Raw genomic sequence first — 20,351 nt, 5'->3', positions numbered from 1 at the left:
GTACCTTATATGTATTAGATATATATATATATATATATATAATTTATATGTATTAGAGATCTATATAAATAGCGCAGATATTGTTCATATTCATGTTTATATTTATAAATATCGTTATTTACTGTTGCGCGAGGCCATCCTTTATAAGTAGGTAAAAACTCTTCTAATATAATGCACAAAATGAGGGTTAGAAGGAAAACTATAGGGTAAGCACATAACAGTAACCATTTTTGCCAATTCTTCACGATCTTTATTTGGATCATAATATAAAATGTCACCGGTAACAGTGTTAATTCCCGATTGAACTAGATTTGAACCTGTACTAGGGTTAACTGGAGCATCTACACTTGTCCCCTCTTGCGCAGCTTTCATTTGAAAATATCTAGCTTTATCTCTAGGGTATGTCTTTATGTGTCTAGTCAAACTACCCGTACCGCTACGGTCTCCAGTAAATTTATGAACCAATAAAGACCCACAAGTTTTACGCTTAACCTTATTTTGTTCTCTTAGTTGAGTAAAAAAGTGTCAAACAAGAGATGTTTCGGACCGTTTAGAATGTTGTCTATTAAAAGTAGGGGTTACTACAGGAGGGTCAGGCGGGGCATCAGTTGGGTTATTAACAGGACTAGTAGGTGTATCATCTAAATCCGGTTGCGTTTCATCTAAATCATCATTTTCCTCATCATTTTCAAAGATTGTTTGATTAGGATAAAGAGCATTCATAACTTCTTCATTTAATTGTTGACCTGGTGCAACATCATGGCAAAATTGACTATCGAAAAATTGAAAACAAGGGTTATCACTATCAAGAATAATAGGTGGAGGAGGACGGATAACAGGCTTGGGTGGGGGAGCCGGGGGAAGAGTAATAGCTTGGCGACTAGATTCACCAGTTTTAGATTTTCCCTTACCCTTACCATCAAATATTTTTTTCAAAGAAAATGCCATATTAATTATAATTGTACTAAATAAAACTAACAAAACTATAATATTAAAACTTAAGAGTTGGAACGAGTTTACCGAATTGACGAACAACTTCTTGAAAATTGAATATCGTTGAAGACTTGAATACTTCAATTCACCAACTTCACAATTTTTCACGAAATTGCAATAATAAAGTAAGCAATTATAGAAGAAAATTAGAGAGAGATTGATGAATTTGTGAGTAAAAATGAAAGAATGAGGGGGTATTTATAGTTGAAAATTGGGAAAAGTGTAATTATAAAAAGTTTGGGGTTAAAACAAAATTTGGGGACCAAATGGCTATTTTTTAAACTCCCAAACGGTTGGAAATTGAAGACCAACGGCTAGATTTTAAAAATCTGACCGTTGGTCATTTTTTAAAAAATATATTTTTTAAAAATAGCCGTTGGGGCCCGTTAGGCCCGGTTGAACCGGCCCAAGCCCGTCTGCCGGTCCCGGGCTCACGAGCTATTTGGATTGGACCGGCCCGCTACGGGCTTATGCACCATTAGAGACCGTCCCATTTGAGACCGGCCCGTTTGGCCCGTGGTCTCGGACCGGTCCAGGACTGGGCCCGGCCCACAATACACCCTTACTATGGCTTTTGTGTATTTTTTTTTTCGAGCGTTCTCAAACAGATTACTCCATGTGCTTTTAATCGAAACTACTTGTGTAGCTTTTTTAATTAATATTCTGGATGTGTTAAACCAGTCGTTACTTCCCTTTGAAAAAAAGGAAGATTTTCATTGTATTCGTCATTTTTAAATTAGATACGATATCTATCAAACCACGTCAAAAGATCTTCCATGTTGAAATTAAATATTGATTTTTGTCTTGATCCACATGCCTAAATCAAAAAAAGTAATTCGATTTACGTCTTAGATGTAAAAAATTCTCTTTTGGGAAACTATTGGAATAGCAGATAAATATTTAAGTAACTTTCAAAACTGTCCATTCCAAAATACTTGTCACATCTAGCTTCTTAATATGTATTTTTTCACCATATAGATATGAGAAGAATTGTAAACTATAGTACTTTCATTTAGTATATGAATATGTAAATTTTGATGTAAAATATTGAATTAATCCAAATCAATTTAGATTCAAAAATTGGTTAAATTGACCGTCGAAAAGCGAGACGTGATAAGTATTTTGGGACTGAGGGAGTAACCGACTTCCCCTTTATGGAAATGTTCACAATCCACACCCTGACTTTGTTTGCTTAATCATTGTCCAAGAACTTCCAAAATAAGAAATGAAAGATCAGACATTCGGAAGCAAAAACCTACATATAGCTGTGATTTTATATATCATGATGTACAACAATGTAAATACAGACAGAATTGCTTCTAGCCACAGCAATTCTCGAAACACATGCATATGATGCATCCAGGAGTGTGAAATGAATAAGTAAAACTATGTAAATATAAAAATATACTAGACCGATCCTTATTTCATCATGAACTGGATTTCTACCATTTAGCAGGGATATCAAATTAATGGATGCAGATAGCAGCAATATCCGCAGATACAAGTTAACAGCACAAGACTCTTGATCTATCATCTTCTTCCCCAAGAATCGGGGACCTTCAAGGTATGAGCAGACGTTCTCTGATGATCCGCGAATGTTCAGAGAGGAAGGTGATTGAGAAAATGTCCCCAGTGAGGATCATAATGTTGTCGAGATCCCTGACTGGTTTGAACACAGACAAGAGCAATCTGGTTCAGTGAGCTCCCTTTTCACCAGTCGCTTGTCACGATTTATCATTAACTTAACAAGCGGTAACTTCAAAGAAACCTGACGCCAAATTTCTTTTACTGTTCCATTTGGGTCCTCATATTCAAAGTAATGCTTCACCTGGAGATGCCACAAATTTCAAGAGTACAAATGTAAAACTCTTCATACTAGAAAACAAAAACAGATCCGAGCAAGTTGCTACGAAAATCAAAAGGTTTCTTATGCTGATTAGATGTTAAAGAGTCCACATAAGCTAAAGCATGAAACACTTGAAGTTCAGTCAGGAAAGGTAAGATGGAGGAACAAGCAACACAATAACCTATCCAGAACAGAGCATAGTGTGGTCTACGTGCAAGGAACTATATCATGCATCAACTAGCTGTTTTAGCCACCAATAGTTTCTCCACTTCATGACTAATGAAGCACTAGAATTAGCTGGATAAGAGATCTTATGACTTCGCTTGCAATTGAACGAGTCAACTGTCAAGTACTTAGAGAGCTCATCTATGTAAACAAGATTCATTCAGCAGATATCTCATATCTGAACTTTTTCAAATGAAATTGAACACCTTTAGCTTACAATTAAGGGTGTTTCCATACATTGGCACCATTTTAATACAGCGTTCAAAGGAGTAACATTTAGAAAAGAAATAATAAAAGAAAATGAAAAATTTAAACTAAAAATTACCAAACCTGTTGAAACACGTTTCTACCCAGACTACATTTTAGAGTACCTATTGCTTATGATTTCCTGGCATTTGACCTAAATTTGAAACCGATTAACTAGATGTTTGTCTGTTTGTCTCTTGAAGCAATGGAAGGAGAGCCTTGAAGCAACGGTAAAGTTGTTTCCGCGTGACGTATAGGCCATGAGTTCGAGTTGTGGAAGCACCCATTAATGCTTGTATTAGGGTAGGTTGTCTACATCACACACCTTGAGGTGCGGCCCTTCCTTGGACCCTGCGTGAACGCGGGATGCCTTGTGCACCGGGCTGCCCTTTTTTTTTCCTCTTGAAGCAATGCCCAAACTTCACAAACTAATTTTACAAATTGACAACAAAAGCTGCATCTTTGCAGATTTGAGCATTAGAAGAGACAACTTGAGATGCAATTACACACATAGAGGGCACACTGTAGAGTGAATGAGAATATCTATTGGTTTTACCACTTCTCAATCCTAGCAAGAAGAAAACAAAGGCAAAAAAGAAGAATTATGTACTAGTGCAATATATGCATGACTCCTTTATTTTCTGGCTGTAACAGGAAGAAGAATTATGTACTAGTAAATACCTTTTTCAGCTCCCGTTGGAATTCCAAAATCCTCTCCATGCTTAACTTCCTTAGCTTTTTAACCAAGAACCCCGGCTTCACAGCTGTGTTAGAGTCTACAAAAACTGCAATTTTCCTGTAGTCTATAATATCCTCAAATGGCAATTCAATGTAATCACTGATTATTACAGGGACACACAAGCTCACAATAGCATCAAAAAGTCGGCAAGCTGATGGAGTATCACCAGCTGGATGCAAACAAAATTTTGAGGTGTGCATCCCTTTTCTTGCCTCACGACGGCTTTCCCTAGATTGTGCACCATGTTTTATGATGACATCTTCTTCTTTCTCAAGTAGCTGAAAAAGCAAATCACGAATCTTTCCTCCCTGAAACATTAGCAAAACAAGATTTACGTAAATAACTATGAAACTCTGATGTAAATCATACTATATTTAAAAGTGGGAACCTCCACAAGGGTAAAGTTAAATTACCAAATTGCCCATTAAAATTTGAGTGACAATTCTACCCTTCACTAAGTTCCATCAAACAAATTACTTTTAAGCAGCATAGCTTGAATTAGGGTATCAAAGAGTTGTAACATACGACAATAACGAAGAGTCGCAATAGATGAGGTAACTAACAGTCTCCTTTGTTTAAGAGTTCCTTAGGCTTATCTATATCGTGTCTCTTTCTATTACCAGAGTGTGTTTCTAGCCTATTTTGTCCGTTGGATTTCACCTACTGCCTTCTTTATTCTCATGGCCCCCTGATGGAATGTTTCTCAGGAAACAATAATAGAAATAAGCACAGTTGGAGATACTCCAGTAAGCTTATTTTGATATCTTTAGACTTTAGTTTTAATTTCCTTGTGATGCTGCAATTTTATGGGGACAGATATAGATAGCATTATTGGACATTTTAGGTATGCAACATACATGAAGTCAATTGTTTTTTCTCCATATTGTTAGACATGATTTTCTCAGTTACTTCTTCAAGAATCTGAGGAAGTGGACTTTATTAATTCAGGCATGCACGTTTATGAAGTTTGCACACCCAGAAGATGGGATTATTTTTTTTATCTTCGCTGCCTCAAGAGCAGTTGGATAGAGATGCAAATTATTTACCAGTCAACTTGCTAAGTTATATTGGATGCTACGTCGTAGAAAGTGCCGGGACGAAACAAAAAATAAGTCGCTTTGCATAGATTGTAAGATCTAGAAATTGCATTTGTTATTATTGGAAAATTCAGTTATGAGGACCCTGTGTAAATCAAAATTTTGATGCCTTTGTGTTAAAATATATTTATATCTTGCAATTAATCAAGTGCATAGTCAACTCTCTTTACTCGATAGATATCAATGAATTTTTACAAATAAGAATTTTGAGTGAAACTGATTCTTGAAAGTTTGAGAAAACAGTCCTACTCTCTTTCTTTTTGAAACTATACAACTCTCTATTGTAAACTACAAGGTTAAAAACATTTCATAATTTGAGTTGAATGTCTAAGTCTGACATCTAATTAGCATATTTTGTCCTCTAGACTACAGCTTCGCTTTCTTTAATATCGAATTAGATGAGTTCATAGAGTTAGAAAATACAGAGGATGGCTTCCTCAATTGCCTACCTCACAAAGAGATTGGACTCTCTTATTCTTCATCTTATGGGTCTATATATATCAATTGAATCATTTAGTTCAACATTCTTATGATTTCTTTAACATTCTCTTGCAGGTTTGTGTAAACTTAAAAGACAGATGGTTAGTGCAATGAAACCTGGTTTTATGATTGTTTCTCCTAAGCTCTGTATCAACTGATATCATTTGGTTCGAGATTTTCATGATTTCTTTTAGTTTTGTAGCATTTTGGGGAAATAATTACTCAATAAGTACAAATTGTTAGTGTGATCAGGAGTGGTTGACTGGTTCAAGCTATGATTTCACCAATTACGTTCTAATGACAGAGGTAATTTGCTACTATTATTTTATTCTTAAATTAATTGTGGTGTTCGATGGCCCTTCTAAGCTTCCTAAAAGACTAGGTTACTTGCATTTTCACTTACGATTATGCTTAACAACTACAAATATAGTTCATTATTTTAACTCTAAAACGACCAGGTAAAATATTTTAATTAATGGCTGCTATTTTGAATGTCTTTGATTTCATCTTCAGCCTATACATTTCCTTTTTGAAAGGTTAGTGACTGGACACTAATTGAAGTTATTCTATGTAATTTTTAACGCTTTTAAAATGAGTTTGATCCATGTATATATTAAGCTTTCTGTCTTCAAAATTTTGTAACATGCTGTGAGCACGTGATTTTTGCTTCACGAAAACTACTCCAAAAGAAATCAAAAATAAAACAAAATTCTCTTGGTGTACAATTTTTAGGATTTGCGTGACATTTTTGGATAATTATTTGTGTTTTTGTCCGTAAATGTTTACCTTGTTGTAGTTAATTGAAAAATACAAAAAAAATAATACATATTGCATGCATATTTAGGATTTAATTATGCATTTAGGAATTAATTAAACCATTAATTGGCTCTAAAAGGAAAATCAGAGTCAACTACCAGGACTCCCTCCAAGTAGGAAGAGGAGTAGCTGTCCAATGTTTCCTTTGCTATAGATTTTGTTTTCCGCCTAAAGTAGGAAGAACATAGGTGTGTTGCGTTCATGATAGCCTTTCTGGGACTCCTGGTGTTTCCTAGAAAAGACGGGAACATTGACATACGAGTGTCCGGGGTTGTCAGCACTTTACTCACTCAGGCCAACAGCACCCTCGTACCCATGATAGTAGCTGAAATCTTCCGCGCTCTCACAGCTTGCAAAGCCGGGGGAAATTTCTTTGAGGGGTGCAATGTGTTGCTGAAGATGTGGATGATCGAACACCTATGTCGTCGTCCTCAATTTATGAGTTATGGATCGACAGAGAAAAAATGCATAGAGGAATTTTCCACAAGAGTTGACGGGATCAGCTTACCAGAGGGGGTCACGGAATGGATAGCCCGACTCCGTTCTATTACTACGGGCCGAATAGGATGGACATTTGGATGGTTGCCTACGAATGAAATCATATATATGCCCGCCACGGGACCCCATTTCCTTTTGATGGGACTCCGTAGTATTCAACCCTACGCCCCGTATCGAGTCTTGAGACAGCTGGGGAGATGCCAAATAGTTCCGAAAGATGAAGATCTTAGTGGCCAAGTAGTCGAGATCGGGCCCAGCGGACAGTTTCCTGAAGCAGTCGTCCGACAAATTTGGAGGGAATGTCAATACCTAACCGCCAATACATGTGTACGTGATCGGTCCAAGGGTGAAGTTTCGTCGGGATACCTTGCTTGGTTTAGGAAAGAAATCGAGTTCGGGAGACCGGCCAAAAGACCCCATCTCCAAGAGTTCGTCCAGGCGTCACAAGAACAGTGGGATTGGTTGGGTAAAGAAGAGAGCTACAGGGCAGAAATAGGCAAGCTGAAACAACAGATTAAGGATCTGAAATTTGAGAACAAAGTGCAGGTTGCTGCCGACGAATGAGAAAAGAACAAACTAGCCAGAGAAAGCGAGATCCTCAAAGCTCAGATCCGGAAGATGAAAATGGATGCCGACAACCAACGGAGAAGCCGGTCCGATAAAAGGTTGATAGCAGGGTTAAGGAATCAGGTCATTGAAAGCCAAAAAGACTTGGAAAGATCCGAGGCTAGCAGAGCAAGAATGCAGGCCAGATGGGCAAAAGGTGCAGCAGCACGGAAAAAGCACCTATGGCAAGTGAGAAGGGATTATGAAGGGAGCATTGCAATATTGAGAGAAACAAATTCCACTCTTAGAGATCGGGTCTTTAAACAAGCCCGAGATGCTAAAACAGACAGGGAGCCTGCTATGATTCAATAGCCCGAATGGAAGAACAAATGGAGAGGTTCCAGGATCAGCTCGTTGACAACACTCAAGTATTGGGATTAAAGAATCAACGAATAGAACAGCTGTGTATGGAAAGGGATAGAATCAGGGGTAGGATCGATGAGATTGGGCGCTACATCACCACGAAGTGCCTAACATGTGAAGAAATGCCCCGTGATACCTTTTTTGCCTCAGTCATGGGTTATGTCCACCGGATCATGGAGGAATTAAAAGGCTTGCAAAGAGGCCTGGCACCAAAACCCGCGGAAAGGCCGAACGATGCCTCGCGGACACCAAAATTCAAGGCTTTAATGTATCCCTAGTTCAAGTCTGCACTTGTTTGGTTTTTAAAAAAAGTCTGTTGTCTACCCCTCTGTTCTCTTTTCATATCAAACAATGTTAATAGTGTGGAGTCTGTATTTCGCTTGTTTGTTTTTCTTCAAATGCGTAGCTTGTAATAACATATTTTGGTAATAAAATGCAAAATTGCGTCTTTATTTTTACTAATGGCAGAACTACGTCCGGTCTGATTCATGCGGGGACATGATACGTAGGCAATCTACATAAGATTCGACCACCACTAAAAAGAAAAGGCAAAGTGAATAAAGAAAGGACATAAGCCGGAATGACGCATGCAGTTAAAGCAAAAACATGTTAGAGATGGTTAACTGCCTAGGAACATTGCATTCCCCAATATGAAATTGCAATGTGTGTTAAACTCTAACGCTAACAAGTTTGTTGTTCTAATACCAGAGAAAGAGATTTCAAAACAGTTAGCTCGTTCTGGCAGATTACCATTACCACACAAGATCAAAAGGGCCCATTCCGGAAAGTATGACTGGTTCGGACAAAAGTGTTGAGGAAGAAAAAACGGAGATGCAAATGATGAAGGAGGAAGTGGACAGGTTGAGACAAGAGATTGCTGGGATGCACCTAGCCTGGGCTAAGGGACAAACACCACCAATACTTCCCCCTAATCCTACCCTTTCACCAGCTCGGACTCCGGAACACCCTTCCACTGGTCCTCAACGAGCTTCCCCATTGCCCAATACTACCAAGGGGAAACTTCCTATAATCCCCAAGCCTCACCACCCAAACAAAACCCTCCTCCACCAGCTGTTCCTGTTTTCGTGGCACCTCCACCCGCCACATTGCAAAAATCACCCGAGGAACCGGTGTTTTAGGTTCACGACAACCAGTCCTATCCTCCTGAACTCACCTTTAAACCACCCGAGCCATACATTTACACCCCTCACCTTCCGCTCCCGACAGAAACTGAGAGGCCAGCTAAGAATCCGGAGCAGGACGAAGTGCTCCGTAAAGTGAAAAGCCGGGAGCAATCCTTCAGGAATATGCATGGATTGGGCAGCCAAGTCAATGTGTCCTATAAAGATCTGTGTCCCTTCCCCGATGTTCAATTGTCGGCAGGTTTTAAGATGCAAAAGTTTGATCTATATGAGGGGCATGGTGATCCCATGGCGCATCTACGAGGTTTCTGTAGTAAGATGAGAGGGGCAGGTGGAAAGGATGAGCTGCTGATTGCTTATTTCGGTCAAAGTTTAAGCGGGTCCGCATTAGAATGGTACACAAGGCAGGATCCTAGCAGGTGGTATACCTGGGACGATCTAGCACAAACGTTTGCAGGTCATTTCCAGTATAACCTCGAGATCGTCCCCGACCGTCTCACACTGTTAAAACTAGAGAAAAAGCCTGGAAAGAGCTTCAGGGAATTCAGATTCCGTTGGAGAGAACAAGCGGCAAGAGTCGATCCGCCAATGAGGGAAGGTGAAATGGTGGATTACTTCTTACAAATTTTGGAGCCAACTTACTTTGGTCACCTGGTGACGTCAGTTGGTAAATCTTTCAATGAAGTAGTAAAAATGGCCGGCATGGTTGAAGAGGGACTCAGGTCCAACAAGATAATGAGTTATTCGGCGATCAAGGCCACAACTCAAGCTATCCAAAGCGGCACGGGAGGTGCGCTCGGGAAAAAGAAGAGAGAGGAGGTCGCAACCGTCGAAGCAGGTACTTGGTCCAGATCAAGAGGTCCAGCCCCTCGCTATCAAACCAGACCCCATTACCCAAACTATCCACACAATCCATACAATCCTCCACAACCCTATTATCCACCGCAAGAGCCACATTTCTCCGTCCATCACGCCCAAACTTACACCCAGCCTCCGGCTCGCCCGCAATGGCGTGCGCCGGCTCCCCAACATACATATCCACCTCCACAAAACACATATCCACCACCAAGGGCCTACGGGAATCCTTCAGGGCCAAGCTTCCGCGGAAATCAGGCTTTCAGAAAAAGGATGCAAAAGCCGAGAACATTCACTCCGTTGGGAAAAACCTATACTACTCTGTTTCACAAGTTGAGGCAGATAGTCTTATTAAGTCCTGTTGAACCCAAATTGCCAAATCCCCTTCCCAAAAATCTGGACCATTCAGTAAGCTGTGAATATTGTTCAGGGGCTCCCGGGCATGATACTGAGAAGTGTTGGAAGTTGAAGACTGTCATACAAGATCTTATTGACACAAATAGGATCGAGGTTCAGGCACCAGAGGCACCCAACATCAATGAAAACCCGTTACCAGTGCACCATGAGGCCCACATGATCGAACTAGTGCACGAAGGAGGGAAACTTAAAACACCCTCACAAACGGTAATGATGATTCGTGCCAGTCCGAACGAAAATTCGACCAGTGAAAAGGCAGTGGTACAATTGGGAAAAGCAGATGACAAGCCATTTGTGGTAATGGGGAAAGGTTCGTCTGTTGCTGCGAAGAAGCCAGAGACAGCCAAGGCAGTGCTGCAGGGAGTATCAAGCACACCAGTGTTGGTGGTAAAAGGGGTCCACGTAGAACCAGTTGTTATCAGGCTAGTCATGCAGTTGCCGATAACAAGTGAGAAAGCTGTGTCATGGAGCTACAGTCAAGTGACAGTGATGCATAAGGGAAAGGAGGTTGTGGAAGAGGTATACGAGGCTCAGGGGTTAACTCGTTCGGGAAGGTGTTTTGTTCCCGCAGAATTGAGAAGGACCAATCTTGTAACAATAAAGTAGCCAGTAACGGAGGAAGAAGCAGAAGAGTTTTTGAAGAAGATGAAGGCCCAGGACTACTCAATTATAGAGCAGTTGAAAAAGACCCCAACCCAGATTTCATTGCTATCCTTGTTGATCCATTCAAACGATCATTGTCAGGCACTTAATGAAGATTCTGAACGAAGCCCATGTCCCGGACAAGCTCTCAGTGAACCATTTGGAGAAAATAGTGCACAAGATCTTCGAAGTAAACCGAGTGACATTCTCTGACGATGAGTTACCGGTAGAGGGTACAGAACACAACAAGGCACTCTACTTGACGGTAAAATGCGAAGACTCGGTGGTCACTCGAGTACTAATTGATAATGGATCAAGTGCCAATATCTGTCCTTTGGCCACTCTGAACAAACTAAAGGTTGCTGATGATAGGATCCACAAGAACAGCGTCTGCGTCCGAGGTTTTGATGGGGGCGGTACTGACACAGTGGGTGATATCGTACTGGAATTAACCATTGGTCCAGTCGAGTTCACCATGGAATTTCAAGTGATAGACGTGGCAGTGTCGTACAATCTTTTGTTGGGACGACCCTGGATCCACGCAGCTAAAGCAGTGCCTTCTACATTGCATCAAATGGTCAAATTTGAATGGGATAGACAAGAGATTGTGGTACACGGGGATGACGGCACACATGCCGTCAGTGATGCTATTGTACCCTTCATAGAAACCGACGATGACAAAGGCCCATGGGTTTATCAAGTTTTTGACACAATCTCAGTAGACAAAATTCCTGAGGGTGGGGGCCTTCCACTTCCCAGAATCACAGCTACAACCTTCATGATAGCCTCAGAGATGTTGAACAGCGGGTTTGTACCAGGAAAGGGTCTGGGGATTGATCTGCAGGGAATGGTCCAGCCAGTTTCTTTGCCCAAGAACCTGGATACTTTTGGGTTGGGATTCAAGCCTACCGCAGCGGATGTAAAGCGGGCCCGCAAGTTGAAGAAAAGAGTCTGGGTCCTTCCTAAGCCAATCCCACGCCTGTCCAGATCATTTGTCAAAGCAGGGTGCAGAAAGTTGCCAGTCCCGGAAATTCTTGGACCATTGATCGGGCCAGATGGAGATTTAAATGAGGGCTTTGAAAGAATGTTCGCAGATGTCAACATTGATAGAAGCTGGAGAGGGTTCCAGTAAGGCAGACATACAGTTTGTGGGGCCTAGGGCCAATGTCAACAATTGGACAGCTACTCCTCTTCCTACTTGGAGGGAGTCCTGGTAGTTGACTCTGATTTTCCTTTTAGAGCCAATTAATGGTTTAATTAATTCCTAAATGCATAATTAAATCCTAAATATGCATGCAATATGTATTATTTATTTTTTTTGTATTTTTCAATTAACTACAACAAGGTAAACATTTACGGACAAAAACACAAATAATTATCCAAAAATGTCACGCAAATCCTAAAAATTGTACACCAAGAGAATTTTGTTTTATTTTTGATTTCTTTTGGAGTAGTTTTCGTGAAGCAAAATGAAGTGAAGGAGACTGTTAATCCTTTATCTAACGGTCCTGGAGAATTCGTTTGGCTGCGTGTTGGGGCAACACGACATTACAGGAAGGAAGGAGCAAGCCATCTATTATCTCAGCAAGAAGTTTACAGTATATGAGGTCAAGTACACTCAACTCGAGAAGACATGTTGCGCCCTAACTTGGGTGGCCCAGAAATTGAAGCATTATTTGTCCTCATATACTACTTATCTCATTTCCCGCTTGTATCCATTAAAGTATATTTTCCAAAAGCCTATGCCCACAGGGAGGTTGGCAAAATGGCAAATATTACTCACGGAGTTTGACATTGTCTATGTGACGAGGACGGCCATGAAAGCCCAAGCACTAGCCGATCACTTGGCTGAGAATCCTGTTGATGAAGAATACGAGCCGTTGAGGACGTATTTTCCTGACGAGGAAGTAATGCATATAGATGAGTTGGAATTACCTGAGGAACCAGGTTGGAAGCTTTTCTTTGATGGAGCCGCAAACGCGAAAGGAGTCGGAATAGGAGCGGTACTTATTTCTGAAACAGGACGTCATTATCCTGTTACAGCTCAGCTGCGTTTCTATTGTACCAACAACATGGCTGAGTATGAGGCATGCATTTTGGGTCTGCGACTAGCTGCAGACATGGATGTCCAGGATGTTTTGGTCTTGGGAGACTCGAACCTCCTGGTGCATCAGATTCAGGGTGAATGGGAAACACGGGATTTGAAACACATACCATATCGACAATGTTTGCACGATCTGAGCAAGCGATTTCGATCAGTGGAGTTCAGACACATCCCGAGAGTGCACAATGAGGTTGCTGATGCATTGGCCACTTTAGCATCAATGTTGCACCACCCAGACAAAATTCATGTTGACCCATTGTACATCCAGGTTCGTGATCAACATGCTTATTGCAACATGGTAGAGGAAGAAGTGGATGGCGAGCCATGGTTTTATGACGTCAAGGAGTACCTCAAGATGGGGATATACCCGGAGCAGGCCACCGGAGATCAAAAAAGAGTCATTCGGCGATTGTCAAATGGATTCTTCCTCAGTGGAGGAGTGTTGTACAAAAGAACCCCAGATTTGGGATTGCTGAGATGTATAGATGTCAGTCAAGCCACGACAGTTATGACAGAGGTACATGCTGGAGTTTGTGGGCCACATATGAGCGGATATGTATTGGCAAAGAAGATTCTTCGAGCAGGGTACTATTGGCTCATTATGGAGCGTGATTGTATCAGTTTCGTGCGAAAATGCCATCAATGTCAGATACACGGAGATTTGATTCATTCTCCGCCGACAGAATTGCATACAATGTCAGCGCCATGGTCATTTGTTGCCTGGGGCATGGATGTCATTGGACCTATTGAGCCGGCAGCTACCAACGGTCATAGGTTCATTCTAGTGGCCATCGACTATTTTACTAAGTGGGTTGAAGCTAAAACTTTCAAGTCGGTAACCAAGAAAGCAGTGGTGGATTTTGTTCACTCCCATATCATCTGTAGATTTGGGATCCCAAAAGTGATCATCACGGATAATGGTGCTAATCTTAACAGCAATTTGATGAAAGAGGTATGTCAACAGTTTAAGATTGCACACCGCAATTCCACCCCATATCGTCCCAAGGCGAATGGAGCAGTTGAGGCAGCCAACAAGAACATCAAGAAGATACTAAGGAAGATGGTAGAAGGGTCCAGACAATGGCATGAGAAATTACCATTTGCATTGTTGGGATATCGCACCACTGTCCGGACTTCAGTAGGTGCAACCCCTTATTTGTTGGTATATGGAACTGAAGCAGTAATACCGGCGGAAGTTGAAATTCCATCCCTTCGGATTGTCGCTGAGGCTGAGATTGATGATGACGAGTGGGTCAAAGCCCGGTTGGAGCAGTTGAACCTAATTGATGAAAAGAGATTGGCAGCTGTGTGTCATGGCCAATTATATCAAAAGAGAATGGCGAGAGACTACAACAAGAAGGTGCGCCCCAGAAAATTTGAGGTGGGGCAGCAGGTGTTGAAACGAATCCTGCCCCATCAGGCCGAAGCAAAAGGCAAGCTCGCCCCGAATTGGCAAGGACCGTTCATTATAACCCGAGTGTTGTCCAATGGCGCTTTATGTTTAACAGATATCGACGGGAAATGCGCCGACATAGCTATCAATTCTGACGCAGTTAAGAGATATTATGTATGATTTCTTTTGATTGTAATTGATGTTTGTTTGTGGTTGGCATTTATCGGAGAATGAAGTGACGGAGGCAATTCTTTCTTCTATCCAAACACTTTATCCTTTGCTTCCCTTTTTTAGCCTTATTTATTCTTTCATATCCCTCTTTTGGAATCAGTAATTAAAATGAAATAAAAAGAAAAAGGAGAGAAATTTCTGGAAAAAAAAAGAGGGGAAAAAGAGTCATAACTTGCACCAAGTGCATAATTATTAAAATCAGATAAACAAGCCGAATATGACAGTTGAGCGACCGTGCTAGAACCACGGAACTCGGAAATGCCTAACACCTTCTCCCGGGTTAATAGAATTCCTTATCCGGATTTCTGGTTCGCGAACTGTAATACAGAGTCATTCTTTTCCTTGATTCGGGATTAAATTGGTGACTTGGGATACCCTAAATCTCCCAAGTGGCGACTCTGAAATAAATAAACAAATACCGTTTCGATTGTCCCTTAATTGGAAAAACTCCATTCTGCGTCCTTTGCGGGGGCGCGGGTAAAAAGGAGGTGTGACACATGCATGTAATTTTAGTTAAATCATCTAGATGATAGCGCTTACTTTTTGCATTCAATTTAAATTATCTAAGCATTACGAACCACTATTGCCTTGTGTGGGATTCTAAAATTTACACTCCCAACATGTACATACATTTTCTCCTTTTCTATTTAAAAGAGAATGTATCAGCCATCCAAGAACCATGTGAGCACCTCACATTCATCCCCGGCCTTGTGTTCATTTTTCTCTCTATTTCTCCTTTTCTAACCTATTGCTTTCTTCATTATCAACAAAATTCATATGTATATTTTTGTTTATGTTTGTTGAATTATTATGTTAAGATTGTATTTCAATAAGTGTGTTTCTTTTATGTTGTCGAACATGTATAAGGACATTTTCAACATTTTTGAGCCAACATACACATGAGGACACGAAGGATTAATATGGCACGAGTGGAATGAACAAAAATCGTATCCAAGATGTACGTTCAAAAATTAGAGAGCACATGATATGGATCACCTCCACTGCTTATGTTTTGAGGACTTCTGTTGGGTGTGGTTTCATCCTTCATCGTGTTCACCAAATAAGATTAACATTCATAAATTCCGGGATTTGGCTTTTCCCCTTAATTTTTTACTTTGTAACTAAAATATTTTAGCAATATTTATGTCGTTTTCAAAAACAAATCATTATTTGTTGAGGGGTACACGCGCAACGTGCGTGTCCAGAAACTAGTTAATACCAATAAACAGGAGCACTGTCATTTTTCAATGTTTCTTTTTGCTGACAAGTACAGTGATACCAGTTTCGTCAAATAAAGTATCCTAACAGAATAAATTAAGTAGTATCAACTTCCGGAAATGAGATGTCTTAAGGAAAGACGTTATTCTTGTTAAGAAAATAGACTTAATCCTTAGGCCTAAGTCAACCCTAAAGATCACTCATTAGATGAGGATTACCCAAGACCATATAAGGAGACATCAGCCAGTACCTTCAATCAATGTAAGATTCTAACACCCCCTCCCTCTCGTATGCACATGCCTAGACATTTGGAGAGTGGAAAACATAAGATGGAGCCCAAAATGGAGTAGACCAAAAAATAGGGATAAAGAAAGTAGACGTTAGGCCAAAGTCAACCCAAAAAGCTAGCTCATGAGGTGAGAATTGCCGAAGATCAAATAAGGAGACAGCAATCCATACCATCAACCAATATGGGAATCTAATAAATCTCTTCCATCGGTTTGAATCTCTGAGAAAAGATTTACTGAACAAAGCCAATAAAAGAGGCAAAGAAAACAGTTATGCTATAAAAAAGGAAAACAAAATGAGGTAAAGAAAATTTTGTTTAGAGCAGACAGTAAGAATTTAAAAATTAAGACTGCACACAAGCTCAACACATCCATTGACCTCAGATTCCATTGACCATTCATTAATGGGTTGGCCCTTCGATATGCTCTTCACTAGTATTAGCTAAGGGAACTTGAGCACATACACACGTTTTTTTATAGCCGAAAAATCTCCTAGTTCCTGGAGCACGGTTCAAAACTCGGTGGATAATTGACTTGTTTCTCCAATTAAATATCAGGCCCTATGGTAGGGTTCGAAACCACGACGTGCGCCTAACCCACACATCACGTGTTGCACTCGTACCACTAGACCAATGTCGTTCAGCCATCACTACATCAGATTAAGAACCCTATGTCCTAAAGTCTAAACTGTGTGCAGTGATTTCATCATTGCCTTGTTGGCTGTGTAAAATCACAAAATCCTTTCTTTCCCAGAGTTCCCCATTTTTTTTTTTGGGGGGGGGGGGGGATTGGCATGTAGGAGGTGGAAATACTTCTAACCTATAAAAAAGATTTTAAGGCACTCCATCAAGACAGGTTAGCATAGCATACTATTCGGTGAATTTATGGAAGAACATCCCAACTAGCACTTGGTTGATTTTATTCATAGAGAAAGAGAATCTTAGTGTTAGGTAAAACTGCATAATTTTACTAGCTTTTGGTGTAGGTTGGAGTATATAAATGATATAGACACACTCCTAGGTTCTATCAATTCCTTACAAGTTTAAAGAAGGAAAACTTCGATAAAGGCACATTTCTCAGCACCACCTTGCTGTTGAGAAAAAGAATGAAATTCTGAATCTGTTCCCGTCTTAAGTAACTCGACACAAGGACATGCAGGATATCTTAGTTATCAAAAAAATGCAGGATACCTTAGTTCCTTCAAGTGATGTTGGATGGATGACAGTTAATCAGTTAAAAGTGTTTATTCATAGCGAACGCTAGATAATCAAATATGAATAAAGAAAAAATTTCAATCAATTACCTCCTTTCTATATCGATTGCCCATGAAGAAGAGCAAGGAATTCCGATTTTCAACGCCAATATCCCCCGTATATGTATTGATCCGATGTGAGTACGGCAAGATGACATCCTTAACAAGTGATGCTTGATTACGAGCCAATCTTCCAAAATCAGAAACTAACAGTACCCCATTCTTCACCCTATCCACAACCTTGTATAAAGCATTAGGATCCTGGCATATAAATACATGATCCCAGCCGTTGTTGCTTTTCCAATACTCCTGCTGCTCCAACCATTCAATTAAAGATTCCTGAAACATAAGCACTATGCAATCATATGCCATTTTTACGCAGGAATTAAATTCAGAACCAGATAAACAGTAACAAATGCATTTCTGGATTTAAGAAGCACGAGGAGACCAGAATTCTCTCCTTTTTTTGTTTTTTTTTTGTTTTTACTGATTACAATGTAGTCCAACCCAACTTGTGCACTCCCCGGCTAATACATTGAGTACCAGCCAACATAGGTGAATAATTATACCCACCAAGTTTAGCCAGATAGAAAGAATTCATGTGGTCTTCTCCATCCTTGGTTTGCAAGGTTGTCACACCAGCTCTTAAGCGGGCCACCACCTTGAGGGTTGAAAACCATAATTCTCAACAAGACATTTGCAACAAACAGATCAGGGTGCATTAATCTATGTTACCCAAAATGGACATGTTAGAAGCTCAACCAGGATAGATCATTTAAAACACATTGTACTGATTATAGCTAAAGTAGCTAAATTAACGAGTATGGACTAAAAACACAATTAATGACAAAAAAAGATGAAAACTTTAACTGGAAAACACAAAACAAGGCCATTCCAGAAGCCCGAATTATGAAACAAACAAATAGGCATAGAAGGGACCAAGTAAGCTGCATTGAACTCAAAAGAAATGCTAGCATGCTGACCCTGATTGCTAGAATTGACAACATTTTGATAATTTTCACATCTGACAAACTACAAGTTAAAGATATACAAGATCAAAACTTTTAACTTGATGACACCACAATGCAAGAAAATCTGAAAAAATTACAAAAGAGTTCAACAAATGTAATCACATTAACCCCAATTGAAAACAAAAGCTTCCACAGCAAATAGCAGTGAATTCCCACCTGCATTTCCTCATCACTATATACAGGCCTATCCCCGGGTGCAACAACTGTACCGGGTCGAATCGGATTCGCCACGAGACTCAACGATGAGAAGAAAGGCACGTAAAAAAGGTCAGCTTTCTCAGGGTCCATAACCCGAGTCACGGCCGAGTCACCCCGTTCTCGACTCGGCCGGTTCAGGTCGGAAAACAAGTACCACTCAGCAGAATGCTGATTCCCTGGATACTTAAGCAAAGAATCATCACGCTGTTTCTCACCTCCCCTTGCTAATGCATAGCTCTCAATAACCCCATATGTAAACTTCCGAGGCAGATCATACATATATACTTTCACCGGTGGGAAATTGTGGGTATTTTTTTCTCTGAAACCAAATAAAGAGTTTCTTGTAGTGGAATTGTTTGGTGGGTTAGGGAATATGAAGGTGTTGAAGAAAACATATAAAGCTAAGATAGAGAACAAAGTGGTGGCAAGTGTAAGAGTAGTGGGTTTGAGATTTAATTTTCTAGGGGGCATTTTGTTGTTGAGATTTGGGGTTAGGGGTTTGGGAGAGGGCGGAGAAGATGGAGAGGGTAGTGGCGGTGATCTGAGTTTGGGTCTTGGATTCATTGATTACTCGCAAGAAGCTTAGAGGCAGGCCATGGGAAATCTGTAATATTCCATTCTGAATGGAAAATTATAAGACAAAACTTTCTTTTGTTTTTTTGTTTTTTTTGGTCGGGTTTACCAATATTTTGTTCATTATTTTAATTGATATTGAAAAACTTGTTTAATAGTATTTCAAGTGAACTAATAATTTTAATTCACAAAACTTTTAACTTTTTTTCCAACTTCTAGCTTCTTCTTCAACTTATTTTGCCCAAATGGAAAAGAGAGGGGAAGGAAGGGGAAAGTGAATGGTAAAGATGAAAGAAAAGTGATGAAAGGATCAAAAGGAAATTATATTTTCTGAATTACTTTTATAACACTTTGATCATTTTTTCCTTATATTTTTTAGTTTTTGTATAATCATCTAATATGTATTTCAAACAAAGATTTCTCTATTTTTAGAATTCAAAATCGAGACTTCTGATTAAAGATTGAATATATGTTTGGTCATGCATTTTCCATACTTCAAGTGTTGTTGAAGGAAGGCAATATGATGCATATCATACTGAAAGTAAGATTAATCTATAAGCTAAATATGGTAATCACTAGGGTAGTAATTACACAGCCTAGTAATTACGACGACCTGTTTGTTTGTTATAACGTAATTACAATATAATTACAATATAATTACAAGTGTATTATTTGGTTGCACAAGTGTAATTACACGTTTAAATTAAATTAAAATGAAGTAATTATCAAAATTTAAAAGTTAATATAATAAATATATGCCCATAAATAATTTTTTATAAGTATAAATGATATTTTATTTGGTATTTCAAACGCATCTTACTGCCCCCATGGAGGACAAGATGCGGGAAGTAAGACTCAGATGGTTCGGGCACATTCAGAGGAGGAGCACTGATGCACCGGTGAGGAGGTGTGAGCGACTGGCTGTGGTTGGCACGCGGAGAGGTAGAGGACGACCTAAGAAGTATTGGGGAGAGGTGATCAGACATGACATGGCGCGACTTAGGATTACTGAGGACATGGCCCTTGACATGGGATTATGGAGGTCGAGCATTAAGGTTGTAGGTTAGGGGAAAGTTGTGAATATTTTTACAGCACAATA

General features: G+C 40.0%; 1 protein-coding gene across 1 annotated transcript; it reads right to left on the bottom strand.

Annotated features, from left to right (window-relative positions):
• Positions 1–2,233: 2,233 nt before the first annotated feature.
• LOC104248528 (probable arabinosyltransferase ARAD1) lies at positions 2,234–19,314 on the bottom strand. The gene is made up of 4 exons (XM_070167939.1): positions 18,638–19,314; positions 17,502–17,789; positions 3,992–4,357; positions 2,234–2,821 (listed from the first exon to the last, which is right to left on the bottom strand). Exons 1-4 carry the CDS (start codon positions 19,241–19,243, stop codon positions 2,633–2,635), a joined length of 1,449 nt encoding a protein of 482 aa, XP_070024040.1. The 5' UTR covers positions 19,244–19,314; the 3' UTR covers positions 2,234–2,632.
• Between the last annotated feature and the right edge of the window lie 1,037 nt (positions 19,315–20,351).

The sequence above is a fragment of the Nicotiana sylvestris genome, chromosome 2 (genome assembly GCF_000393655.2).
Source record: "Nicotiana sylvestris chromosome 2, ASM39365v2, whole genome shotgun sequence".
NCBI classification, from domain to species: domain Eukaryota; kingdom Viridiplantae; phylum Streptophyta; class Magnoliopsida; order Solanales; family Solanaceae; genus Nicotiana; species Nicotiana sylvestris.
The sequence above is the reverse complement of the archived record's forward strand: the minus strand, read 5'-3'. Positions and strand labels throughout refer to the sequence as shown.

Bases quoted from the DNA above. Each gene is read 5' to 3' on its own strand.
- LOC104248528 (XM_070167939.1), bottom strand. From the start codon at position 19,243: ATGAATCCAAGACCCAAACTCAGATCACCGCCACTACCCTCTCCATCT. The intron at 17,790-18,637 runs GTGGGAATTCAC...CTTATGTTTCAG, and splicing joins ATAGTGATGAGGAAATGCAG to GAATCTTTAATTGAATGGTT. The intron at 2,822-3,991 runs GTATTTACTAGT...TGGCATCTCCAG, and splicing joins TCCAACGGGAGCTGAAAAAG to GTGAAGCATTACTTTGAATA.